Here is a 27,922-nt window from a genome sequence, read left to right as displayed (position 1 = left end):
AGAGGGTGAGGGAGGAAGATTGCTATAAATTTGAAACCAGCCTGGGTTTCAAATATAATGTCAGGCTACCGATTGAGATCCTGTCTCAAGCAAGCTAAAAACAAACAAACAAAAACAAACAAACAAATCTACAAAGTATTTCTTATTTTGACAGCAAAATTTAACAATCGAACCAAAATGGGGTTTCAAAAAATAAGAACACAGGGACTGAAGGGATAACTCAGTGGTTAAGAACATGCACAGTTCTTGCATAGGGCCCCCAAGTTAGCTTCACCAGAACTCGTACCAGCTGGCTCACAATTGCCTGCAATTCTAAAACCAGAGGCTCTGACAACCATTTCTGGACTCAGTGGGCACCTGCACTCATTTGTGTATGCACCCTATCCTGTCACACTTTTAAAAAAAAAATAGGAAAATGACTATCCTTTGGATGCATGGGAGAGTGTGAAGAACTCTATAACTAATCACAACATATTCAAGTTTCCTTATAATTAAGACCTCAGGGATCACCACCCCTCAAGAAACCATCACAGCCCAATGAACTTTTTAAGAATAAAAACTATATTTCTCTTTGTTCTCTAAAAGCTCAGGTTTCATGGCTCTGTCTTTGGGGAATTAGATCTGAGTTCTAAACCTCAAACTTGCTCATGATCACAGCATCAATATTAACCCAACAAACTGCCAGTCAACTGTTTTGAAACATCAGCCATGGGTTCTTAAAACCTGTGGCCTTTGTTTACAGAATTCTCCCTTTGCACTATTATTTATAACTTAAGAGCAAATCGTCTTTCTTCTCTGGCCATTGCTGAGGTCAAAATCATGGAAGTGCACAGCGGCAAACGTCTGTCTTAGCTGTTCCAAACTCTTGTTTTCTTCAACGAGAGCCACGATGATAAATAAAGACTCAGACAGCCTTGTGAGTAGAACGAGTCTTCAGAGATGACCTCTGTCAGGAAGGCAAGGAAATGAAAGCGATGGAAGAACCTCAAATGTGATGACCTCTTCCTGTTTTTCTGCAGTGGGTAATGACGCTGGACGAGGTACAGGAAGTCCTGTCCCCAGAGCAGGGCCCCAACCTCTTTCTGCTGGGAACTGTCAAGGGTCTTTTCAGGTGAAGTGACCTGGGGTGGCTGGAAGCAGGTGTTTGGAGAAGCCAGGTGAGACACTGGGTCTGCGGCGGCTTCAGTTCCCGCCTTCCCATACTGCTGAAGATAAAGATGAATCCTACGTCCCTAGAAATCCATCACTGAGAACTCCGGGGTTGGGAAGGACAGAGCTACAACTTGAACCCTTTTGCCTTTGCTCCAGACAAGTTGTAGAAGAGTCATGTGCACATTCGTGGGCCAGGTTAGCCCTTTGAACTTTGTTTTTCTTGTTGTCATCGTTTTTCTTTTAAGAAATTACGTTTACATAGTGTGTGTGTGTGTGTGTTCATGTGCACCACATGTGTGGGGGGGTCAGAGGACACCATGCAGAAGTTGGTTCCCTCCTTCTGCTATGTACAATCCTGGGGCTCAAACTCAGGACACTAGGCTTAGTGTCAAGCATTTTGACCCACTGAGCCCTTGTTGATTTTCAAAGTCAAAAAAATAGGAGTTAGTTTTTAAAGTCATCTGGACTCTGATTCCGGAGCTGTGAGGCTGGCTCTGCTTTTTGGATGGGTGTGCTTATACAGTGCGCTGTGGACAGAGCTTCTAGCTCACAGTGACCACGAGCTGAGCTAGCTAAGTGACTTATCACTAGCTAAGGACGACCTTGAACTCATGATCCTCCTGCCTCCACCCCCAAAGTGCTGTGGTCACAGGATGTTTGGCCATGCTGGACCCTGTATGCACATAGTCTCATTTTTTTTTCTATCTTAGCCCTTCCTCCTATGGTCTCTAGACTTACTCTTTTTATTCTTAAAGATTTTATTTTTTAGTCAGTTGAGTTTGGCGAGAGCAGCAAAACCACTGGGTGTAATACTCGGCAATGAACTTGGGACAGATATGTTCACACAAGTGAACTAGGCAAATAGTCAACATCAGGGTGCTGCCTCTAGGGTCAGTGGGCCAGGCAACTGGGAAATAAATAAAAAAAAAAAAAAAATGGAGGAGAAGCAGGAGTGTCCAACCTGTGTGAGGGAGGACAAGCTGGTATCCCAGGGAAAGCCAGGAGCCCCGCTCCCTGCCTCAGCCTCTGACCCCACTGATTTTATAGAGTTGAAGCTAGTGCCCTTTATGCAGCACTGAACACCCACCAAGCTTCCAGAACCTTCGGAGCAGCTTAAGGGGGTGAGGGGTTGGGGAGGGGGGAATAAAGAAGCTATTGGCCCAGCTCCTGGGCCTCCATGCCTTGCCCTGGCTCAGGGGCCAGGAGAGCTCAGGAGAAGACAGGGAAGTGGCTCAGATAGCTCCAGCCCCACTCCACAGAGGTAAGTCAGCAGACACTGGTGCCCTGTGTCTAGATGGCTCTTCTGAGCAAAAAAGATGGCTGCTACTTCCTTACACAGCCAAAGTCCCTCCAGCGGCTGCACTGGAGACTTGTGGAAATCATGCTCTAGCTTGTTTAATTCAATCCTAAACAAATCTTCCTCTCAGCCTCTATCTTCACATTCAGGCTTCTTGTAGAGGAAGAATCTCAAGGCACCCAGAGGGATGCTATGAAAGCCTGTCCAATCTCTGATGTATTCAGGGTAGGGGCTGTCAAACTTTCCTGTTAAAGGGCCAGGACAGTAAATATCAGGGCCCTCTAGGCTACATGTGGTTTCTGCCTCAGTTTGCTGTGACCTTTTAAAATGTAAAAACCATACCAGTTGGCAGCCGGTACCTTGTTATCATCTGGCAATAAGATCCCAGGTGGAGTCTGGAGGTCTGGTTGTTCCTACTGGCTTTGACGTCAGTTCTCTGGAACCTAGAGGGAGTCCATCTGCCAGGCTATCATGTCTAATCAGCAAACCGTGTGGTGGACTAGTTCACTCTTAGAGCATACACCAAGCCAGGCAGTGCTTATGCCTTTAATCTCAGCACTTGGAAGGCAGAGGCAGGCAGATCTCTGTGAGTTCGAGGCCAGCCCGTTCTACAGAGTGAGTGCCATTCAGTCAGGCTGGTTACATAGAGAAAGCCTGTGAGCACATGCCAACACAGCGTGTCTGGATTGTATGCAGAGGGCTCCAGGCACAGTATGCAAAATTCAACCCAGATCTACACTACACGTGGCAATCAAAGCCAGTAGGGTTCCTCTTCCCAGAGTGGATTAGATATATGATTTGTCTTAAGAATTCTCAGCAGACCAGGAGACCTTCCGTAACCAGGATTCCTACACGCGACGGGACAAGCCTTTGCCTACACCTTCTCTTCGATCACCAGAGTGCCATCTTGGTAAGAAGACATTGTGAATTTATAAAAATTGTATAAAGTTCCCTACTGCCCCCCAAAACTCAATAAAATGACTATTAGCTTATACAGAATATGGAAGTGGGCATGCATAAGGACCACCAGGATGTGTGATATTCTATTTCAAGACATACAAGTCAGACCAGAGAGTTAGGAATGCCAGTAACAAACCTTCTTTGTCAACACAGCAGATGAAAACTCACTTAACACAATATTTCTATTTATTTTGAGGTGGACAATTATGAATATGCCCGGCAAACTACCATCCAGGAAGGTTTATGACAACACTCTCAATGACTGATGTGCCTGACAGAAATATGGACCAAATATAGATGGTTCACTGGATGCCTAGACACAGTGTTGCCTGGTTCCTCTGAGATTTTTTTTCTTTTGAGAGAGTATCTTTTTTTTTTTTTTTTTGGTTTTTCGAGACAAGGTTTCTCTGTGTAGTCCTGGCTGTCCTGGAACTCACTCTGTAGACCAGGCTGGCCTCAAACTCAGAAATCCGCCTGCCTCTGCCTCCCAAGTGCTGGGATTAAAGGCATGCGCCACCACCGCCCAGCCTTGAGAGAGTATCTTATTTAGTCTAGCCTGTCCTCAGATTCACTCTGTTGCTCAGGATAACCCTAAACTCCTATCTTCCTGTCTCTACTTCCTAACTTCTGACTTTACATGTATGTACCGTCTTACCCACCACCAGATTATTAAAATAAATCATACATACTATTCCACACTGGGAAGATGAAGAAAAGTATAATGAATTTAATTAATTCTCATTGTGTAATAAAAATTTGGCATGGCACTACTGTGAAGTTTCAAGAGGTGAGGCCTACAGAAAGATATCTCTCTCTCTCTCCTTCTCTCTCTCTCTCTCCCTCCCTCAGTCATGAGGTGAATGGTTTTTCTCTGACACAGGGTCTCACCAAGATGTGCCACCATAGGCCCAAAGCAATGGGGCCAACCAATCATGGGATGAAGTCTCAAACTATGAGCCAAAACAATGTAGCCTGTCTATTAAAGGTGACCATTTCAGATGTTTATTATAATAACAGATAGATAACATGTTTCCATTGAAAATGGAACATTTAGCCAGGGAGGGGTGGCATGTGTGCCTTTAATCCCAATACCTGGGAGGCAGAGGCAGGTGAATCTCTGAGTTTGAGGCCAGCCTGGCTACAAAACAAGTTCCAAGATAGCCAGGGCTACACAGAGAAACTCTGTCTTGAAGACCAAAAAAAGAAGGAGAAGGAGGAGGAGGAAGAGGAAGAGGAAGAGGAAGAAGAAGAAGAAGAATATGAAGAGGAAGAAGAGGAGGAGGAAGAGAAGAAGAAGAAGAAGAAGAAGAAGAAGAAGAAGAAGAAGAAGAAGAAGAAGAAGAAGAAGAAGAAGAAGAAGAAGAAGAAGAAGAGGGGGAGGGGGAGGGGAAGGGGAGGAGGAGGAGGAGGAGGAAGAGGAAGAGGAAGAGGAGGAGGAGGAAACATTTATCTTCCTCTTCATCTTCTTCTTCTTGAAGAGAGGGGAAGGGTATCTCCCTGTGTACCCCTGGCTATCCTGTAACTTGTCATGTAGAGTAGGATAGCCTTGAACTCACAGAAACCCTCTGTCTCTGCCCACTGAGTGCTGGGATTAAAGCTGTGTGCCAGGCCTTGTGATTTCTTTACCTATTAGGTGTGTGCTTCTTTAAGCCGGTAGCCCAAGCCAAGACCATGCAGTTCTTGTTTCTCCAGCATCACTGATAAGAAGTTAAACACAGGCTCCTGAAGGTAGATGAGGAGATGGTTGCAGAACTGTCCCTAGATGAGCTCTTTTTTCCTTAGTCAGTGACACAGGCTCTGGGAGGCTAAAACACAAACATTTGAGGACATCAAATTGATAGTGGCTGATGGTTAGCTATGAGTGTCAACAACACTGCGTCCCTGGATTAGTCAGACCTGCCTATAGGTATTGAGGGAGCAGCTGAGATATGGAGGAAGACATGGAGGAAGAGTCTAAAGATACAGAGTCCCCAGAGGCTTTGGTCACCTGTAACCTCTGACCTGTCGTCACACAACCAGGTTTGTACTTTTATTTTGAAATAGAGGTCTCACTGTATAGTCCAGGCTAGCCCAGAACTCCTGGCAATCCTCTTGCCTCAGTCTCCAGAATGCCGGGGTCACAGGTATGAACTCATGGTTTACAGTTCATGCATCTCCACTGCTGTCATCACATGCCCATCTCCAGAACTTTCCCATCATGCCATTGTGAGATGTGCCCTGTGAGACCCCAAATTCCCAGTGCAGCCCATCTCCGCCTCCATTCTAACTCCGTTTCTGTGATTTGACTATCCAAATTCTTTCTTATGTGAAACCATACAACATTTGTCTTGGATTTCTAGGTTAGCACACACTTGTGTGTACACATAACATATAAGAACACAGGGAGAAGGAGGCCATCTGTCTCAGTCAGGGTTTCCATTCCTGCACAAAACATCAGGACCAAGAAGCAAGTTGGGGGAGGAAAGGGTTTATTTAGCTTACACTTCCACATTTGGATCAGGAAGTGTGACTGGAAACAGGCTGGGCTAAATCCCCAAGGCCTGCCCTTACTGGTTAGTGCTCAACTGTGAGGTCCTGTCTTATGTTGCAAAGGTTCCACAACCTCTCAAGACGGTGTTATCAGTTCAACACATGGGCCTGTACTGAACATTCAAACCACAGGGGCGTGTCTATACACATTTTGATTACGAATCCATCCATAGACATTTGGGGTGTTTTCTACCTTTTGACAATTGAGAGTCATTCTGCTACACATACGGGTGTACAACCGTCTACCCAATCCTTGGCTTTCATTTCTTTAGGGAATATGCTTAGAGTTGCTGGATCACATAGTTTTTTTTTTTTTCTTTTTCTTTTTTTTAAGTCTACATTTATTTTCTGAGGAACCATGACATTAACTTTCATCATCCCAATAAATTATAGAAGCATAAAAGACAAATGAAGAAGAACTAAAATATAGAAAAAAGAATGCATGGATTGGATTCTAATTTTATCTTCTATTATAAAGAAATATTCCTTTAAAAACAAACAACAACAAAAACAAACAACAACAAAAACAAAAAAAGTCAGGGTCCACCAGGATCAGAATATATTGTATAAAAACATATTTTCAATAAAAATTAAAATTAATTTTTAGAATAAATTTTTTTCTCAATTTTATTAATTATTTTAAGCATTTTATCTTTGGCCAAATTTCTCATTCCGTTTCCAGTTTTTCCCACCCTTCGGTTAGTCTTTGTACTATTAAATTCAACCACTCTGACCCCTCTCTGCTTCCCAGGCAATCACTAGGGCCCGTCTATGTCAGCATCACCTCCTCTCTCTAGGGTCATCCTCCTTTAGAACATCTTGTTACTACTGGTTAATGAGCTGTGACCAGGAAAAGCACATGGAGGGAGCTGTTTCCTCTTACCCCATAAAGCACCAGGGAAGGCCTGTACCCCTGGGAGAATTCCTTAGGAGATGAAACTTCAGGATCAACCCACTCAGCTGGGCTGGGGCATCTATGGCTGAGTCTCTGAGAAGGCTTATCAGGAAAAACAATGCATCTCTATAGGAGGCCAGTGCTTCACCCTCAGTCCTCAGATCAGTAGGAACAGGACATTTAGGCCCTGTGCAGATGCCTTATGACATACCATCTGACTTCATCTTGGTGGCTTCCAGCCTGCTGATCAAATAAATGTCTTTGAGTCTGGGAGAAACAGAGTGAACTGTGGTCAATGCACCGGGGTCTGGTGTAATGACAGAGGGATTCTAGGAGGGGACCGTCAAAAGCCAGTGAGTAGGTATCCCAAATAGTAGAATTAGTAACTCCTTTAAGGGGAGGTGTGATTTAGAATGCCTTTAACCCCAGCACTGGGGAGGCAAAAGCCGGAAGATTTCTGTGAGTTTCCATGTCTATCTGGTTTAAGTAGTGAGTTTCAGGACAGCCAGGATTACATAGAGACAGACTTAGACTATTGGAATAAATGTCTTTTTTTTTTTTTTTTTTTTTTTTTTGGTTTTTCGAGACAGGGTTTCTCTGTGTAGCCCTGGCTGTCCTGGAACTCACTCTGTAGACCAGGCTGGCCTCGAACTCAGAAATCCGCCTGCCTCTGCCTCCCAAGTGCTGGGATTAAAGGCGTGCGCCACCACCGGCCGGCTGGAACAAATGTCTTAAGAGACTAATTTGATGGAAAATTGAACAACTAGAGTCAAACAGACAGACGTGCAATTGGCACTAGACAAGAGAGCACAGCTATCAGGAGCACTTCTCTGTGGCAACTGGAGCGAACTAGTTTGGGACCATAAAGAAGGATGCTACGCAGAGTTCTGCTTCCTGCTTTGTGTGTGTGTGTGTGTGTGTGTGTGTGTGTGTGTGGTGTTATACTCTAGTCACTCAGAACATGTTTCTTCAATGGTAAAATCAAGGCTTCTAAAACAATCCACCTCACCAGAAAGGCAACAAAAACACTGGAATAAAATGATCGAAATCAACTTTCTGTTCCAGAACACCTGATATTAGCCCAAGGTCTAAAGGATTCACTAATGGTCAGTCAGGAACACCAAGGCTGGGGGACCCAGGCCCACCCATCCCCAGAGAAGGGTGACTCTGATATCCCACCTGCCTGGCAGCTCTCTGAAAGCATCATCTTCAGAGATGACCCTTCTGACTAGATTGTAAGGGATTCCATAAGAACAGCTTTATCCCAGGTTGATGAGATGGCTCAAAAGTAAAGTCACTAGCCACTGAGCCTGACAATCTAAGTCTGATCCCCAGAGCCCACGTGATGGGAGATGAGAGCTGACTCCCACAAACCACCCTCTGATTCCCACTCCCCCCACAAATAAATAAACCAGCAGATGATACCCTTGCCCCTCGGTGACTGTCAAATGCAATCAGTGGCAAATGTTTAACATTTGCAGCCACCTGAGATGAAATCATAAATTAAACATCTAATAGAACTCTTTCAACTGAGCAACAAAGATCAAGGTAACTAACCTCATTTAAAAACTGGGCTAAAATGTATATTACCATTTCTCCAAAGACATGACCTTAAGGGCTCAAAGCTCCTCTACTGTTCAGCATCACTAGTCATCGGAACCAGAGTGGGGTACCACTCCACTGTGGCTAGAATAGCCAGAGATACTGATAAAGTTAACAGTTGTAGCACAGTGCCTTGACCCTAGCTAGCATTTGAGAAGCTGACAGGGGAGGGTTGTGAGTTCCAGGCCAGCCTGTGCTTGCAGCAGCAAGACCTTGACTTAAGATACCCACCACGCCCCGACAAAGACATGATGACAAGGTGGGCAGGGATGTGAGGAAAAAGAATGCTTCTATGCTGCTGGTGGGAGCATCAGAGGGTGCAGTGATTCCCCGAAAGGTGACCATCTCACCGCCGATGCCATTCCTATTTATCTTACACTGGCACAGGAAAACTGAAGACAGATTTGTACAAGAAAACCCTGTGCATTCATATTCATAGCTGTGTTACCTATAACACTAACCCTGTGGCCATCGAGGTGGCTCTGCTTGTAAAGGTTTGCTGCCAAGGTTGACAGCCTGGGGGATCACTGGAACTAGGGTCACAGAGGGAACCATCTCCTGAAAGCCAAAAGAAGCTATCTTCTGACTGCCACATGTACACTGTGACATGTACACTGTAATATGTGCACTGTGGTATGTGCACTGTGACATGTGCACTGTGACATGTGCACTGTGACATGTATACTGTGATATGTGCAGTATGACATGTACACTGTGACATGTGCACTGTGACATGTATACTGTGACATGTGCAGTGTGGCATGTATACTGTGACATGTGCACTGTGACATGTGCAGTGTGACATGTATACTATGACGTGCAGTATGACGTGTACACTGTGACATATGCACTTTGACACGTATGCTGTAAAATATTTTATATATGTGTGTGTGTGTGTGTATTCCCCCTCCCCTTTTGAAGAAGTATGAAAATGTCCTAAAATTAGCCATGGCAACTCTCTCTTCTGTGAATGTATATTATAAAGGAAATATTTTACAGAAAGTGGAATATACCTCCACGAAACTAGTATACAACAAGCTTACTCCTAAAATTTCTTTATAGTATTCATCACAATTATTTCTAAAATAAGAATGAAGTTTTCCAAGGCGTGTCCCAGGAAATCAAGAGATCCGTGTATCAGGAACACCAGTATTGTCTACTGTGTAGATCCAAAGCTAAAACATGGTACATAGCCAGTAAATGTCCTTGCATGGATTAAAACTATAAAGATCTAGTGAACAGAGAGAAAAAACCCACTTTTCCCCTTTGCTCTGGCCCAACGGAAACCAACACAACACCCTGCAGAATTGAACGTATGAGGCAGGAGTCACCTCCTCTTCTGAGCCGTGGTGTGTGCGTGTGTTGTGTGGTGTGTGTGTGTGTATGTGTTGTGTTTCCAGGTAATTATCCCATGTGAACTGGACACTTCTCAATATTTCTTCTTTCTGTTTATACCCATGCTCCACTATTTTGTGTCTTTCTAATTAAAAAGGAATACATGCCCCCAAACATAAAAAATGTCTCCCTCCACTGAGTAATTGAAGGCCAACAGAATCTGAACCGCTTCCTTTCACAAGCTGTAACCTCTTGTCTCTCCATTCATTGAAACTAAAAGAAAGGAAAGGCTTTTGTTTTGTTCAGCGCCTGTTGAAAAACATGCCTGTAGAAACAAGAACAATCTTGTTCTAAAAAGCAACCTACACTTGCCGGACGGCCATTGTTTAATGTGTAACAGTTCTGCCTCTTCACCTAGGTGCTATTGTAGGGTCTCACCAAACGGCAGGCAGCATCGTCCAAACCACATTTCTTAGCACATTCCTTGCCCTGCACACCGCCACGAAATAAACTCAATTAAACAGTGCCCCCCAGAGGCCACTGGGAGCTTAACTGTTCTGACAGATTCTGGAAAAAAGTCCAAAGAAAAGGCAATTTAATTTTCTTTTGTGTTTATGTGGAATCAGCACTTGGGCATGCTGTCCCCTCGGCGGATGAGAACCAGCTCTGTCTCCACAGCGGACCTCTGACAGAGGCTGATCTGTTTGCAAAGCATCCTTTATGAGGACACGGAAATGTCATGGGCCACAGTGCAGCTGGCCATGGTGGGAACTGGTGCCTAGCCTTGTCTTTCTGGAAACTGTCTCAGCCTGCATGCCTATGATGCGTCCCTCTGAAGAAGCTGGCTTCTTCTCTCCTATGATGGCTGTGTGCTTTGCTCCAGCTGCTTCTGGGACCTGATTGGGCGGTCTTCCAAGAGAAGACCTTTCAGTCTGCTTACGCTGAGAGCAGCCTGGTCTCACCGGCTCAATTTCAAACTCCCGGGAGACCAAGCTAGCTGTCAATCAAGCCTCCGGGCGGGATTGGGATTGAGGTGATCTATCCTATGTAGAATGGACATTAGGTAGAAGTTGGAAAGGGGATTTGGGGGTCGAGGGAGAAAGGGCCAGAATCCTGATGTTCAAAACAAATTAGAATACACAGAGCTTTGTGCAGGAAGGGGACAAGGCTTTAAAGAATGTTTCTCTACTACCCATGAGCCACTGTTTCTGGAGGGTGCCATCCACCACTGTCCGTGAGCCCCCTAAACATCTAACCCCCATAGACCTCCCATAGGGTCTGTCCTGTGTCGGCCTTATCTTCACAAGGACCTACCGGCATCAATGTCTGTATGTTTAGTGGGTTCTTCCACTCAGAGCTTATCTCCATTTAAAAGTGTGATCCAAAGCTTAGCAAGGTTGAGCCAAGGTCTAAACTTAAAGCTTCTGATGCTTATGCTGGGCTATCATCATTAATCACCCTCTTCCCTTGCTCCCTCGGGGTAGCCCTTACAGCTGGATGGGTAGCTACAGAAAAACCACCAGAACCGATCTCATGGAGAACAGTGAGTAGAGCCTGGGAGGGGATTACTACTGATCTGCTCACAATACTTTCCTCTTACTGTGTAACAGATGCCACGCCCGCAGAGGCTTTGGGGAAACACCCATCATTCATGTGTTCAATATGGTTTTTGTTTTGTTTGTTGGAATGTGCATGGATGCAGACATGCACACATGCCTTGTAGCCTCAGAGGCCAGAAGAGGGCACTGGATCCCTGGGACTGGAGTTATGGATGGCTGTGAGTTTCCCTGTGTTAGGAGTTGAACTTGGGCTCTCTGGGAGAGGTGCTCTTAACTGACTTACTATGGTTCTTAGGGGAGAAATCAAGTCACAGGGTAGCCAGGCTCTGCTCAGCATGGCATAAGGCTGGCATGGGATGCTGGCTGGGGCTGCCAAGTGTCTCCTCTACACCTCAGGCCCTCCAAGATCCCTGGTGGCTGGCAGAATCCAGCTATTCACACTTGTAGGATTAAAGTCCCATTCTTGACTATTCTCTTGGGTATCAGATTTCCTTCAGGCCAGATGGGAACATTCTCCCTATGCCTTCTGCTTCTGGCTGAACTGCTTTGAGAATGTTCATGCGATTCAGTGAGACTCCCCATCCTGACCGTTTCACTTTCCTAAAGTCACCTATGCTAGGAACTATGACCTAATCATGACATCAAGTTCAGATTCAGTCTTAGGGATACGAGGGCCTGGACATGGCATGAGGGTGAAATCTCAAGACACGTTGTTTACAGGAGTGGGGAGAGGTAAGACCTCTGGGGGAGCTTGAACGGAACCCAGAAGGATGGAGTTCAGTGGAGAAGACAGCGTTCCCCAGATGGCCTTAGAAGGCTCAGCATCATCACTTACGAGCTGGGTGTGGAACGTGTGAAGGGTAAGCATTTCAAAAAGTATCACGAGAAATTTCCTCAGTCAGGTGATAGAGGGACTAGTCAGTGGACGATACAGGGCTGTTCGGTCAACACAGCAGTACACTCGTGAAGGAAACGTGGACATATGCAGCCACAATAAACCAGGCCTCACGAACTCACTCAGGTAAAAAAGATTATTGGTAGGTGGGGTATTTATAGTCACACTGAAATTTAGAGTCAAGGTATAATTTTGCCCCCCCCCCCCACGTTCAAAGAAACGCTAGTTAAAGTTTAAAATCTCAGAGATGAATTCTAATATATATATATATATATTCTTGCAAATTGGCAGGAGGGTATCAGGTCTTTGGGAAGACGGCATCAGTGTAAGGTGTGGAGCAGAAAAAGACTGTTACAAAAGAAGTAAACTGAGGTTGGGGAAGTCAGTCAGTGTCAGAGGGCTTGTCTGGAATTCGCATGACTCTGGGTCCTACCTCTAGCACTATAAACACAAAATGACAAGCCGATCAAGCAAAACCCACGGCTCTCATTCGTAAAAACACTTAAAACTTCCAGACAGTAGTGACATTCACTTTAAAAAGATTGGGGGAAAATTTAACCATCTGGAATAGAAGGGTTAAAACCAGTAACTTCTAAATGCCTATCCAGTGTTCAGAGCCCTCACTTGGGGGACAAGGACAGTAGTTCTGTTAGGTGACCTGTTAGACAAACAACTAAACAAAACACGATCTTAAAGCATCCTAGTGGTAATAGTAAGCACCAGTTATAGCTACAAGGCCAGTGCCACAGTGCATGCCTGGAATCCCAGCACTCTGGTGGCTTAGGTAGGAGGTTAGTGAATTCAAGGGCAGCCTAGGCTACAAAGCAAAACTCCATCTCAAACACACACACACATACACCATACGCCATACACACATACACATCACACACACACCACACACATATACACCATACACCATACACACATACACATCACACACACACCACACACACATAAACATCAGACACACACACGCACACACACCAAAACCACACACATATACACACATCACATATACATACACACACCACACACACATACACATCATACACACACACACATATACACACACATCCCCCCCCCCCATAAAACAAATTGTATATCTATTAAGTTAACATCCATGTCAGCCAGGGTGCCCAACCTAAACATGCTTGTGGCATGCTATACATTATTTGTAGCAGAACAAATGAGTAAACAATTCATGAAAATAATTTAGTGACAATATCCTTACACACAATATGTTCATTGCAAAGAATATGACTAAAGAGGCTGGCTCGAAAACGTTTCAAATAAAATGCTAAGTACAGCACTGAAACCAGTCAGCAACCAGAAGAACACTCACCCATAGAGACGAAGGGGGGTGTTGTGGTACACACCTGTCATCCCAGGACTTGGGAGGCTGAGGCAGGAGGTGCATCTCGAGTTCAAAGCCAGCCTAAAATATAATATGAAACCCTGTGTCATGAACAGCCAAACAGAGAGGCATATAGATCTCTGTGACTGACTACAAGGCCAGCCTGGTCTACACAGTGAGCTGTAAGACATCCAGAGCTACATAGCGAGACCCTGTCTAAACAAAGAAGAAGGAAAGGCTATTTCATAGGGAAGAACATATTTAAATGTGTCCAGGGAAAGCAGACGCAACCCAGAGTCCTTTGTGCAGTCAGGATTTTGCAAGCATTTCTATGTTTCTATGCTAGAAGCGGTGGGGGGAAAACAACCCAAATCCAACCCAAACCAAAACAGCACTTTTGTATTCTGTTAGTGGGGCACCAATTAGTATAATTTCTCCTGGGAGGTAATCTGCAATAGGAGTAACAAATGTAACATATTTGTTTGCTGTTGTTTGAGGCACAGCCTTGCTATATAACCTAGCTACAAACTCAGGCCCTTCCTACATCCGACTCCCAAGTTACAGATGTGTATGCACATACACTTACAAGTACACAGCGAGTGACACATGAATGCAGACGGATTGCGGACTTGCTGAAATAGGGAAGATTCAACAACAACAACAACACACCTAGCAATTGACGACTGCTTAAGTAAACGAGCCAAGAAAATCTCAGTGCAGTTACAGTTACTCAAGATGGGAAGGCCAAGGGCATGGTCTGATTAGAACCAATCTCTCTCTCTCTCTCTCTCTCTCTCTCTCTCTCTCTCTCTCTCTCTCTCTCTCTCTCTCTCTCTCTCTCTCTCTCTGTGTGTGTGTGTGTGTGTGCCTACAGGGGTCTAAAGAAAGTGTGAAATCTCCTAGGGCTGGGAGTTTCAGGTTATGAGTCACCTGACATGGGCACTGGGAACTGAATTCATGCCTTCTGCTCTCAACCACAGAGTTGTCTTCCCAGTAGCTCTCCGGCAGGTTTCTAAGGGGAATAGGGTTAAATAAAACGCACAGTGGTAAGAGTAAAGTGCCTTCACTAGCAGCCACACAGAGGGCGTCAGATTCCCCTGGAACCAGAGTTACAGGCAGTTGTGAGCTACCTTGTGGGTGCTGGGAGTCAAACTCAGGTCTTCTGGAAGAACAGCCAAGAGCTCTTAGCTCCCAAGCCATCTCTCCAGTCCTCTTCAAGAATTCTTGGAAAGACAGTCCAGCAAGGCTCTGGCTGGTCGTGGCGATGAGAACACAGGGCTGGGTTCAGTAGGCTTCTCCCTCTCCACCCTTCTGTCCCATCTCAATAGCTCACCGTGAGCATGAAGATCTTCCCGATGCAAACAGTGTTGAGAAAGGAAGTTGGAAATGCATACACTGTAGAAGAAGACAGATCAGCCCAGCAGAGAAGCATTAACTGAGCAGAATCAGGGTAGTGGAGTCATAGGTTGTTCTAGCCTTTAAATCCTACCTCAATGCTGCTGCTGAAATAAATAAAAATCCATGACCTGGGGAGGGACTGGGTATTCTAGGAATGAATTAACAACTTTGTCAATATGTTGCCCTGAAACAGTGGTTCTCGACCTTCCTGACGCTGCTACCGTTTAGTGCAGTTCCTCACGTTGTGGTGAGCCCCTGCCATAAAGTTATTTCGTTGCTACCTCATAACTGCAATGTTTCTACTGTTGTGAATCATAATGTAAATATCTGACCTGCACAATATCTGATGTGCCACTCCCAGAGCAGTTTGGACCCACAGGTTGAGAACAGCTACTCTAAAATAAATAAACAAGATTCTTAGTGGAAAAAAAAAATTTCAGAATCAAAAGCTCCCCTGAGAGATGGTTTAGTGGTTAAGAGTAGTTGCCACACTTCCGGAGAACCCAAGTTTGGTGCCAGGCAGCTTACAACCACTTGCAACTCCAGCTCCATGGAGAGCGCCCTCTACTGGCCTTTGTGGTTCCTGCACTCACACAGCATATATACATACAGATACATAAATACAAATTAAAATTAAATCCTTATAGGGCATTGTGCTGCATGCCTTTAATCCTGGCACTTGGAAGCAGAGGCAGATGGATTTCTGTGAGTTTAGCCTAATGTCTGTAGGGTGTTTCAGGTGTGACAGGGCAATGTGGTGAAAGTCTGTCTTTTTTTTTTTTTTTAAGTCATGCATTCTCTACATATTTATTTAATTGATGCACAAGTGAACCTCTCTGATAGACAGATAGTTAGATACTAGAAGTCTTGGAGGATATTGGGGCTGGACCCCTCCCTGAGAGAACACACCTTGTAAAACAAAGGACTAGAAGAGCAGGCCTTGAACGGCTTGTGGAGAATTGGGAGCAGAGTCCTCTCTGTGATCCTGGAAGGAGGAGGAACATTCTGACCTGCATGCCCAGGAGGTCATTGATGGATAGCCACCTCCTGGGGCTCCTAGAGTCCTGAACCTTCCACAACTATGTAAAGCAGGAGATCTTCTGGTGAACAACAAGGATATTGTTCCCTCTGCAGGAGACAATCTAAACAGGCCTGTCGATCACCTGACCTGGGCGCCTCAAAGTCCCTCAGAAAAGCTGCTTGTAAGAGTCTAGGAGGAGCTGGGGGAGGGGAAGAGTATGTTTAAAACATATTGTACGCATGATAAAATTAAATAATAATAAGAAAAATAGAGGCTTAGCGGTTAAGAGCGCTGACTGCTCTTCTAGATGGTCATGAGTTCAATTCCCAGCAACCACATGGTGGCTCACAACCATCTGTAACTGGATCCAACTCCTTGTGGTGTGTCTGAAGAAAGTGACAGTATACTTAGTACTCTCATAATAAAATAAATAAATAAATAAATAAATAAATAAATCTTTTTTAAACATTTAAAAAAAAAAAGAACCAAAATATAGGCTAGGTGTGGTGGTGTTTGCTTTAAACCCCAGCATTTGGGAGGAAAACAGCAAGTGGATCTCTGTGAGTTTGAGGCTAGTCTTGTCTACATCGTGAATTCCAAGCCAGCAGGGTCTGCATAGCCGGACTCTTTCTCAAACATTAATAAATTCATTAATAATATAAAGCCTGCTTGAAATGTAGCTCAGGAGAGTTATATTATCCTCTGAGAATGAGTTTTGCCCTACAATAAACTCTAACTTCTTCCTTAACCTCTGTGTGCCTTGTCTGAATTCTTTCCAGGGAGGTCACAAGGACTGGGGTGCCAAAGTGTTTGCTTGTTGGTGCGGTTTTTTTTTTTTTTCCCTCGCAGGGTATTTTATCTTTCTTGGGTCAGTCCCATCTCTGCTCATTCTTCAAGCATAAGACAGGACTCTGCAGGAGTGCGTATCTGGACTGCTGTGACTCGCCCTGAAGTTTGACAGAGACTGGTTCTATGTGGGTTGAGTCTTTAAGGATATCTGTTCCCCGTTCCCTCCATCACAGCTGTCTGTGTCTTTTAGGGCTTGTGATGCAGACACCTGTGACGGCGAAGGCCAAGGCTTTTCTAATAAATCCTTTCAGCCTGTCTAACCTCATACCCAGCCCAAGGAAGGGCTGACTGAAAGGGTACTTTAGCTGTGGAAACAGCTTAGCCTCCTTCATCTCCTTTCCCCTCCTCAAAGGGAAAAAAAACCAAGTTTAAGTTCAGGAGATGATGTAAAGGAGAGACTATCATCCCCCTGTTGGGGGAGATGGAGGATTAGACCTAGGCAGACCTTGTCTATCCATCTCTCTGAGTCTTAGAGAACCCCACATCCACATTTCCCGCCCCACCAAAAAAAAAAAAAAAAGTCACCAACAGTGACTTTTCAACAGTATTAGGCCACCAAAAAAGTCACCAACAGTAATGTTTCTTTTTAAAAAATATTTAAGTAACATAAGTCAAACTCACATAGTCCAATTTTTTTTTTTGGTTTTTAGAGACAGGGTTTCTCTGTGTAGCCCTGGCTGTCCCGGAACTCGCTCGGTAGACCAAGCTGGCCTCGAACTCAGAAATCCGCCTGCCTCTGCCTCCCAAGTGCTGGGATTAAAGGCGTGCGCCACCACTGCCCGGCAAGTCCAAATCTTTAGAGGAAGATCACACTCAAATGTGACCAAGAGTTATCTTCCTACAGAGAAATTCATGTAACTATATAAAACATGTTTTATTTTATTGTTTTTATAGTGGTAGGGCTTTGGATCCAGGGTCCTAATGCATGCTGGGAAAGTGAGCTAACACTGGGATACAGCCTCAAATTGTTTTTGAGGCTGTCCAGCTGTCTTGGAGCTCACTGTGTAGACCAGGCTATCCTCGAACTCAGAGATCCACCTACTTTTACCTCCCAAATAAGGTGTGTGCTGCCATATCTGGTGTCACCATGCCTGGCTGGCTTTAGTTTAAATTGTACACATCTGGGTCCTTAAAATACTTGGGCCTTCTCAAAGCTACTCAGAGTGAACAGGGAAAGATAGAAGCCTTGGCTTTCTATTTCTGTGAGAGCCAGGCTGCTCAGGGTCTTACCTCCCTTTAGAAATCTCTAGGAGAGGGTAGGAGGCAATCTGGTTACCAAAGCTTGGATTTCAAAGACCCTCTAGTGAAAAAAGCTTGAGAGTCACTTGGGGACATTTAGTACCAAAGTGTGAGAGAACACAAATGCTCGAACCTGCTCAATATCCGAGTACAGAAGGTGAAGCAGAAGTCAGCGCTCCTGCAAAAGGTTCAGAAATGCCCACGAGGGAGGGTATGAAGTCAGACAGTAACACTTTAATCACACCAGGTGCCTCTCTCCTTATGCTTCCGAGAGACAGCAATTCCTAGAAGTACTTCTAACAGTTTAAACGTAGGTATGTTGAGTGAGACATTGGGGTTTCCTCTTCCTGGGTGGGAGTATGTGGCCACACTGGTGTTGAGTTCCAAGTCAGGTATCAGGGAAGCAGGTAAGGAAGAACATTTGCATGGAGCGCTGCATCTCAGGCATCTGTGTGGAGCGCTGCATCATGGGTGTCTGCATGGAGCGCTGCATCATGGGTGTTTGCATAGCTCAGTGTATATCACAGGTGTCTGGATGGAGTGCTGTATCATGGGAAGTCTCTCCTTCCATGTCATCTCTTCCTTCCTAAAAGTAAGTGGATCCAGGGCTGTGGAGGGAGCAGGCATGGAACCCTGGGTTCAGTCCCCAGCACCATATAAAGCAGGACTGGCAGTACATCCTGTACTCCAGCACTTAGGAGGTGGAAGCCAAAGTATCTGAAGTTAGAGCGCAGCCTCTGCTACACAGTGAGTTTGTGGTCAGCATGGACCTGTCTCAAAACACAAAGCAGTCACTCCATAAGTGCCTGTTGATGAGGGTGAAGACACTGTCAGCTTTTTCTAAGAACTCACTCTACTAGTCAGTAGAGTACTAGAGACTTAGTTACCTGATTTACCTTAAAAGAAATTTCTGGTCTAGGCGGTAATGGTGCACACCTTTAATCCCAGCACTCAGGAGCAGAGACAGGCTGAGTTTGAGGCTAGCCTGGTCTACAGAGTGAGTTTCAGGACAGCCAGAGCTACACAGAGAAACTAGAGGCTGGAGTTAAAGACGCTGTGGAACCCCTCTCTCTACTCATCTTGAAGAGCCCAGCAGGGTGGGTCATGCAACTCACTGTCTCATCTTTTGTGGGAACCCGGGGGTCAGGAATGAAAGTTGGGGAAACAGTATCCAGTTCACATTCTGGTGACTCAGTATGGTTCAGGAGGGGCGACTGAACAGAGAGCTTAGCCTAGCACAGCTGGGAAGCACACCCAGCTCAGGAGACAAGACAACTCCCAGCGCTTTCTCTCACAGTGCTTGATTTCAACCACAAGATGGCAGACAACGGCTCTCGGATTCTCCACTGCCTTGGCTTGCTGGCACTTAGACGGCTGGGGGGAAGCAAGCTCAGTGCTTCTTTCCAACAGGAGCAATGACTCTTGTCATGAAGTTGCTACAAGCGACACCCTATGAGATGGAAGGTTCTTAACGTAACCCCCACTCGTGTATGAAACGCATAGCAAAACTTAACTTTCTATTTGTTTTGATCATAAACCACAGACTATAAAAAACTATCTAACGCCATTTGTTCTTATTTATGGGATTGAAAAAAAAAAGTTATTGCATCAGAGTCAAAGGGTATAAACTTGATCTCTGGGAAGACAGATCAGGAAAGAACTCCCCGAGTCTCAGTTTCTTCTGTGACTCAAGAAAGTAGGACTTGAATGAGCTTGAAGGAATTCCAGAACCAAGCCATGAAACGAACTTGCGGGAGAAGGCAGCAGGCTGAGAAGAGTGGAGCTGGGCACTAGTGTGGGTCATGGGCTGCTTCTTTCACCCTACATCCTTAGGGGAATGGGCTGTTCCACATGGTGAATTTTCCAGATAATTGAATTTTAAATGCTGACATTTGTTTTCCTTTTAACTTTCTGCGATGGAAATCTTTCTAAAGTGTGTTACATGCTTCTCTGGCTTCTAAAAGAGCATGCTGAGTATAATTTAACCTTTCCTTAATATCTCTAGGTCATCAAGATGACCACCTCTTACTATATATATATAGACTTGCATGGAGCACTAGGTGCTTCTGGGCACACATGCAGGGAGACAAGACCCTGTGCTAAGTGGCCCCAGGGACCATATTATAAAGCTATAATTGGAGAATCTTTCTCTCTCTCTCTCTGTCTCCGACCACATCACCACCTGCAGTCATTTCTCCAAGTAACACCTTCTCATACCCTCTTGACACTCTGCCTAAATCTGCTTTAATCCAGACAGAACTCAAGGTTGCCATGGGTAACGAGAGTCTAAGATTGTACCAACCCTAAATTTATTTTTACACATGATTTTTGAGGCAGAGGGGACTGAAGGCTGCTGCTGGCTAAGGCTGACACTCAGCTAGTCCTTACTGCATGGCATTGTCCCTGTGTCATTTGGCCAGCCACCTTGAGTATGTCAGGGCCATATTTGCCCACCGAGATTTTCTTCTGGGATCATACAGACTCCTCATACTCCAGGAACACATGGGCACTCCCTGGCTGGGGCACTTAAGACCCTGTGCCTGTGTGTGTCAGTGTCTCCTTGACTTAAGAGCCAGCACCCAGACCATTGAAGCTACACAGTACAATAGTGCATTGTTTATCCACAGTTTCAGTTATTTGTGGTCAAGAAGCTCAAAAAACCCTACAGGACAGCTAGATATTTTGAGAGATAAAACATATTCACGTAACTTATAGTAGTTTGTTATGGCTGTCCTATTTAAATATTACTTATGGTGTGGCTAACCTTTCACTATATTTAATACATACTAAACTTTGCCATAAATATGTATATATAGGGAATAGCCCATCAGTACAGGGTTGGGACTGTCTGTGGATAAAGGGGAACACTGTGCTGTCACTATCCTCTCTTTTGTGACTGAGAAGCTGTCAGAGTATGAGGTTCTTTCTTTCCAACTCAAAGGCCTATTCTCTGTTGTGACAAGTGCTATGGGTTCAGGTTGCCCAAGGCTGAATGGGTGAGGTGCTAAAAGGTCCTCTGGACTGAGTATCCTCCTTGTGCCAGCTACATAGTCACTGTGTAGATAAATCATCTTCTCTCACCCACCACGCAGCTCTTATTAGGAAAACAGAATGTGCCTCCTGCGCCAAGGGAACTCGCCCACAGTCACAAGGCTCCTGGAAGCCAGAGTGACTCCCTAGAAGGCCTGTGTTCTCTGGATTGTGCTATGTTCACGTTTATTAGCCTATAAAAATCTCCAAAGTCCACATTCTGAAAAAAAAAATAAAATAAAATGTGGGCCCCTTTACTTTTCAGAAAAGTTCATTTGTTTTTGTTTGGGTATGTGGGCTTTATCTTAATTAATTCCACATTTTGTATCCAATTTGGAATAATCTGTCTCCAGGGAACAGATCTGGTTTACGTATAGAGAGCTAGTAGACGGGGTGACTAGGGTTACAAAATATTCCTTGTAGGAACTAATCTAAAAACCTTCCCCCTTTTCTTCCTGCACCAAACAGAAGTAAACAGAACACTTCAGAAAATCCCATCTTTTCCAGAATGGAGGCCAAGGATTTTATAAACAGAGGCTTCTGTCATGTAATTACCAACTTTGTCTTTAAGGGTGGGGGTGGGGGGGATGTGATATCACATGTGACTGAGAGTCCTCACTCTTCCAGAATGTTCTCTGAAGTTCACAGAAAGAAGAAGCTGTCATCCCTCAGAAACTTCCTGGGGCACCTAGAAGCAAACTGTGGACCATAAAGAGCACCAGTTATGAAGGAGGCTCCTTTAGGCTTGGGCTCCACGGATGTGTGGTTCTATACAAGAGGGCTGTCAAACCCAACCGTGGCTGTGCTCATAATTTTGAAAGAAGCAACCATGACCTCACCTTCTACATTTTGCACCTGTTCCTCCCACACTCAACACAGGCAACTCTTGAAGTGTCTTCCTCCTGAACCCACACAGTCCTTTAAAGTTATCAGAGGGCTTTACAGAAGAAGATGGTGAAGGTCGAGGTACTGCCTGTGTTAGCTCCCCAAGGGTGTTGTAACAAACGACCACAAACTGACTGGCTTAAGAAACAGAAATTTATAATCTCACAGCTCCAGAGACTAGGGATATAAGATCAAGAGGTTAGCAGGGCCAGGTTCCCCTGGTGCCATGGACAAACATGTTTCAGTCCTCTTTTCCTGGCAGTTCTTTGGTATGTGGCAGCATAACTTGTCTTGACATGTCATGTTCCCTGTGTGTTGGTGTTCAAATTAGCTTTTGATAAGGACAACAATCACATTGCATTATCCACCTGGACTTCAGGATGACCTCATCTTAACTCCATATGCAATGGTCCTACTTCTGAACAAGTTCATATTCTGAGGCACTGGAAGTTAGGATTTCAACATATGAATCTGGAGAAGGGGATACAACTCAACCTATAATATCACATAAAACAATTTTGAATTCAGAAGCAAACGAGAAGTAGACCAGATGTCCCAAAGAGTTTCTCATATTAAGTATGATTCAGAGGTATGGATGTGTCTTGGTAGAACACTAGTTCCTACTCAAAACTCCTTAGGACAAATCTTCATAAATCAAAGAAGAAATTGTCAGTTATTATGAGTGGGGAAAAAACATCTTGAAAACACTCAAAAACTCTTCAAAATGCCAGTAATAGCCAGCTTTCCACATATTCAGGGTCTGCATCTGTTGACTAAAGGAACTGTGGACTGAGGTACTAACAAAAAAACCCCAACACTTTGCATTTGTGTTGAGCACTTTTCTTGTTATTACTTCTTAAGCAACACATATAATGCAGATAATAATACAGATAACGGCTATTTACATGGTATTAGCTATTGTAAATAGTCTAGAGGTATTAGTACACAGAAGACTATGCATACAAGAGAGACAAATATTACACCATTTATATAAAGAACTTGAGCATTCTTAGACTTTAGTGTTCACTGGGGTTGCTGGAAACAATCCTTCTCAGATTCTGAGAAACACCTGTACCAAGATCCCCAGTCTACTCTCCAAGCTGCAGTAGCACCTAAGTTGGCCAAAGGAATTCTGCTATAGGTTGGGTATGGTCTGTCTCCCAAAGGCTTGCATATTAAAAGCATGGTCCTTGCTGTGGCAATATTGACAAGTGCTATGGACCAAAGAATGGAGCCAAGTGGAAGTCCTTAAGTCAACTGGGAGTCTGATATGTGAAAAGAAGATGGGACCTCAGTCTTTCTAGTTTCTTGCTTATTGACAGACGTGTCCCTGTTTGTCTAAGATTGTACCAACTTTAAATTTATTTTTACACATGATTTTTGAGGCAGAGGAAACTGAAGGCTGCTGCTGGCTAAGGCTGACACTCAGCTAGTCCTTACTGCATGGCCTCTGTGTGTCATTTGGCCAGTCACCTTGAGTATGTCAGGGCCATATTTACTCAATGAGATTGAGTCGTCATTAGGCATTCACAGGGGTCTAAACCCACAGGACTTCCTGATCTTAAACTTCCAAGACTCTGAGCTAAGTGAACCCTTTCATTCATAAGTAGCCTCCCCTCAGGTATTTCATATAATATTGCAAAACCAGCCTCATCTATGTCATTCTTTTTACAGGATGAGGCAAAAGGCCTATTTCCTTGTTGGTCTACGTAGAAAGAAGCCTTGCTGGCTTGTTCTACGCTTCCCTGGCTGTTTGTGGTTATACGAAAGAGGTGTTTTGTGTAGCCATAAACCATTCATGAAATTATGCACCAGACTACAAAAACTCCAGATGTAACGCCAAGGTAAGGAGGAAAAAAACCATGAAGCTAGACTTACCTGGGTTCAAATCCCAGTTCTGTCTTCTATTACTTGGGTAATCTTGGGCAAGGTAAATGTGCTAGAGCTCTCCCATTTAAGCTTCTCATATAGACAAGTGATTAGGAACTGAGTGACATCCTGGGGGCTGGGGGGACAGATGTCCACTCTGGTAGACTCTGCTTAGTAAGTGGTATATCTTTTAATTCTTCAAAAAGGACCCGGAAGTGAGCCTCGAAAAAAGTGAAGCTAGTCTCCTTATCCTCTCCTGCTAACTTCTGGGTCGTTAATGAGGCAATGGTGCCTAGGACTGCAGGGGCATAGGAGAGTGTGAACTTAGAAGGTCTGAAGCGTTCAACCCACGCACATTCCAAAGGAAAGACTGGCTTCTGACCAGCCCTGGGAGGCAATAGGTAAGTCCCTGGAATATCCTGTGCAAGGATAGCACCTCTGTGTATCTAGGGAGGCTTAGTTAAGCTAAATGGCTTATGCGGGAGCTTTTGGCTACATGGTATTAATTTATTACTAGAAGGACTAGAGACTAGGGTGACTAAGGCCAGGCCCGCATGACCAACCCCATAAAAACCCTGGGTACCATGCCTTGTATGAGCTTTCCTGCCGGCCATACTGCGTGTAGGAACTCCTGGTACCACGTGCTCTGCTAATATGAAGCAGCAACTGAAAACTGGCATGGGGTTGCTCTTAGACTCCACCCTGTGGCTTTCACCATGGCTGCTTCCGGTCTTCACCTTTTCAGTGGTATAAACTGTAGCCATGAGGGAGCTGTTCTGAGCACTGTGAGCTCACTTGGCCTGTCTCTGAACTGACAGTGTCTCTGGGGAGCCTGATTCACCAGGGAAACAACACAACTGTCCCGTCTTAACTTCCTACAGTGTTGGGGGTGGGGTGGCTAGAAAATATAAGTATGTCAGGGTGGGTGTCTGCGCTCTGAGTCTCTGAGAGTCCTTTGCCTGTTGTAGGTGAAGTGATGAGCAAGACACCCAGGACCACAGCTTTGGGCTTCTGATTGCCTATGAGATGCTGAGCTGAAGGATACAGTCTAGTTCAACGGGACATTTCTTATAGTGTCACATAGTGTTTGTTTTCTTTTTACCCCAAGTTTCGGGGAAAGCGAAATGCTTTGAGTCTAGGCGTTCTAAATGAATGGAACCAAAAGCAAGCAAGCAAGCAAGCAAACAAACATAATAGAACAAACCAACCAGGTATTCAGTGAGCTATTGGCTGACCAATATCCACTTCAGTAGATGCTGCTTAACATGTGGTTATTTCTAGGAAGCGAGCTTTGAAAAATCAAGTCTTCTCATTGCCTTTAACTCCTGGGATCTTACGAGACACGGGGAGCCTAGGACTCAGTGTATTTTTCCTGTAGGGCACAAAAGTCATCAGCTTCTTGCCAGGGCAATCAGAACTCTGTAAGTATAGCACCAAATAAGATATAAGTAAATCACATGCTAGGTGCTAATCCCCTTGCTTACCTGGCCCCACTGACATCAACTCCGACCATCAGCTGTCCATTCAGGGAAAGGATCTCATCCCGGAGCCGAACTTTTCCACTCTTCCCGGCTGGGCTGTTCTTCCTCAGCTCTGTCACCCAGATGCAGCCCACATCCAGCACTGGCCCCTGGTGGGTTTTCCTCTTCTTACCCCCTCGACGCTTTTCACCGTAGTCCCCGAAAACAGGGATGTTGCCAAAACTGAGCCCCACAGTTTCAGTGTCCCCCAGCTGCTTGGTGAGGTACACTGTGCAGATCTCCATCTCTGGGGGACTGTGATCCGGTGGGACTGTGCTCTCATCCACAGCCAAGTTCAGTTGGATGTACTCCTGTAGCTTCTGGATGGCTGCCTGGCAGAGCCGCTGCTCGGGACTGTCCCCACCCTCCCGCAGGCTGTTCTGCAGCCACTCGTACAGGAGGGGCAGGTGCAGCACGGCATTGTCCTGGGTGATGGGCATGGTGCTCACTCCCAGACAGCAGCATCATGAGAGGTCCTGCTTCTGGAGACTGGATCCCGTGGGGACCCATGTCCCTTGGGAACACTCCCAATCGTCAGCTTTGCCCATGTTCGTGTTCAGGCCAGCTGATGAGCTTAGGGATGCCTCCTGTGAGACTGGGTTGTTTGCCTTGGCAAGAGGACAGGACACAATTAGATAACACTGGAACAATGGCTCAGGAGTATTTAGCAAGGGAAGGGAGGAAGTCGCTAACAAGTCCTTGCTTGGTTCATTTCACAGCAGGGTTCATGCAAATGACTTGGAAATCGGCTGTTTCTTCAGCAGTGGCAGAGTCTTTCTTGGGCTCATTCACACCTGGAAGAGGAAGAGGAAAAACAAAGACTTGGAGTTACAACACCCAGCCTGGTGTGAAAGGACCATGTATACTTGTCAGATACAGGCACATTTTAGGAACCAAATACCTCCCTTCTCCCTGCCAGTCTCCAGTATAGCTCCTTCCACACTGAACGTACAGATTGAACACACACACACACACACACACACACACACACACACACACACACACACACACCCTAGAAGCCTCTGAAACACTGCTCTTCTCCAGGAAATTTTCTTGATCAGCAGGGAAGTGAAATTCCACTTCTCCCATCAATAAAGCATCAAACTCATACCCAACCAAAAGGCTGCATGAAAAGACCCCCATGGAAGGATAATGAAGGGTCTGGACCACTTTTTCATCCACTTCTAATTATGTCACCTCTTTTGAGACCGCATGATTTGGATTAAAGGGGATCCAAGAGAGGTGACAGCTCCCAGCACCATGTAAATAAATTACCTCCGTAACAAAAGCATTTATTTTAATGCTAGGGCTGTCAGCTTCAAGCTACTCAAAATTAATTTAAATTATCATGGCTATTTGCTTGAGATGGGAATCTAATTGGAGACCTATATATAACAGACAAAAATGGTTGTGCTAGAACTCCGTGTCCACAAAGTCTGATGGTTCAACTGTTCTTAGAAAAGTAAGGTTTTGAAGTGTGGGAAGATCATCCCTGAGGGGTAAGAGTGCTCACTGATAATTCCTGGTCTCTGTGTCTTCAGGATCAACATTTTGTATGCTGTAGTGTTTCATTGGATGCAGAGGGAGAACTATACTTAACGCAGCCACAAAGTACAGGCTGAGTAACCTTACAAGAGATGCTTGAGATCAAGGTATCTCTGATTTGAGATGAGTTTAGATTTTGAAATATTTGCATATTCATAATATCTTAGGATGAAATCTGCATTTTTTTGTTTTGTTTTTCGAGACAGGGTTTCTCTGTGTAGTCCTGGAACTCACTTTGTAGACCAGGCTGGCCTCAAACTCAGAAATCCACCTGCCTCTGCCTCCCAAGTGCTGGGATTGAAATCTGCATCTTGACGTAAGGTTCTTGGAAGGAAAGAACCATAGGTCTTCTACAGATACATAGCTACGTATAATATTTCAAACAATTTTGACATGAAATCCAGATTCATGGCCTGAAAATTTCTACCCGTGGATCCAGTCAGTGTTCAAAACATTTCAGACTCTGGACCAATTCAAGTTTCAGATTTCAGGATTCTTAACTTGTACTTCGAAACTGTCCAACTTCTGTTCTGAGTCATCTCAAATAGTTGCCAAGTGGCTGAGAACGCCTTTGACTTGCTTGTTAGAGAAAAAAACCACAGAAAATGAGTGTTCACAGAAAAACTATGGCCACAGGGATGGCCGAAGAATTCTCAACGATAGGAATGAAATTAAAAGATTGTGTAGTAAGATAAAGTGAAATTCCTATGATTGTGTAATAAGATAAAGTGTCTTTGGTGGAGCACACCTTTAATCCCAGCCCTTGAGAGACATAAGCAAGCAGTTATCTAGGAGGTTTGAGGCCACATATGGTGTGAATGGTGAGTTCCAGGCCATCCAAGAACAATGTGAGACCCTGTCTACAAAAAAGAAAGAAAGGAAGAAAGAGAGAGAGAGAGAAGAAGAAGAAAGAAGAAGAGGAAGAGGAGGAGAAGGAGGAAGAGGAAGAAGGGAAGGCAGGCAGGCAGGCAGGCAGGCAGAACGTGTC

General features: G+C 44.9%; 1 protein-coding gene across 6 annotated transcripts in view; it reads right to left on the bottom strand.

Moving 5' to 3' along the window:
• The window catches only part of Pdzd2 (PDZ domain containing 2), a 372,451-nt gene that overhangs the window by 204,864 nt on the left and 139,665 nt on the right, over positions 1-27,922 (bottom strand). For all 6 annotated transcript variants that reach the window (XM_076916410.1, XM_076916412.1, XM_076916413.1 and 3 more), the window contains exon 2: positions 25,354-26,183. In XM_076916410.1, coding sequence (XP_076772525.1) covers positions 25,354-25,829 — 476 coding nt within the window. In that variant the 5' untranslated portion in view covers positions 25,830-26,183. The remainder of the gene's footprint in view (positions 1-25,353; positions 26,184-27,922) is intronic.

This window comes from Arvicanthis niloticus, chromosome 19 (assembly GCF_011762505.2).
Source record: "Arvicanthis niloticus isolate mArvNil1 chromosome 19, mArvNil1.pat.X, whole genome shotgun sequence".
NCBI classification, from domain to species: Eukaryota; Metazoa; Chordata; class Mammalia; order Rodentia; family Muridae; genus Arvicanthis; species Arvicanthis niloticus.
Note: the sequence above shows the minus strand (reverse complement) of the source record. Positions and strands in the feature narration are given on the sequence as shown.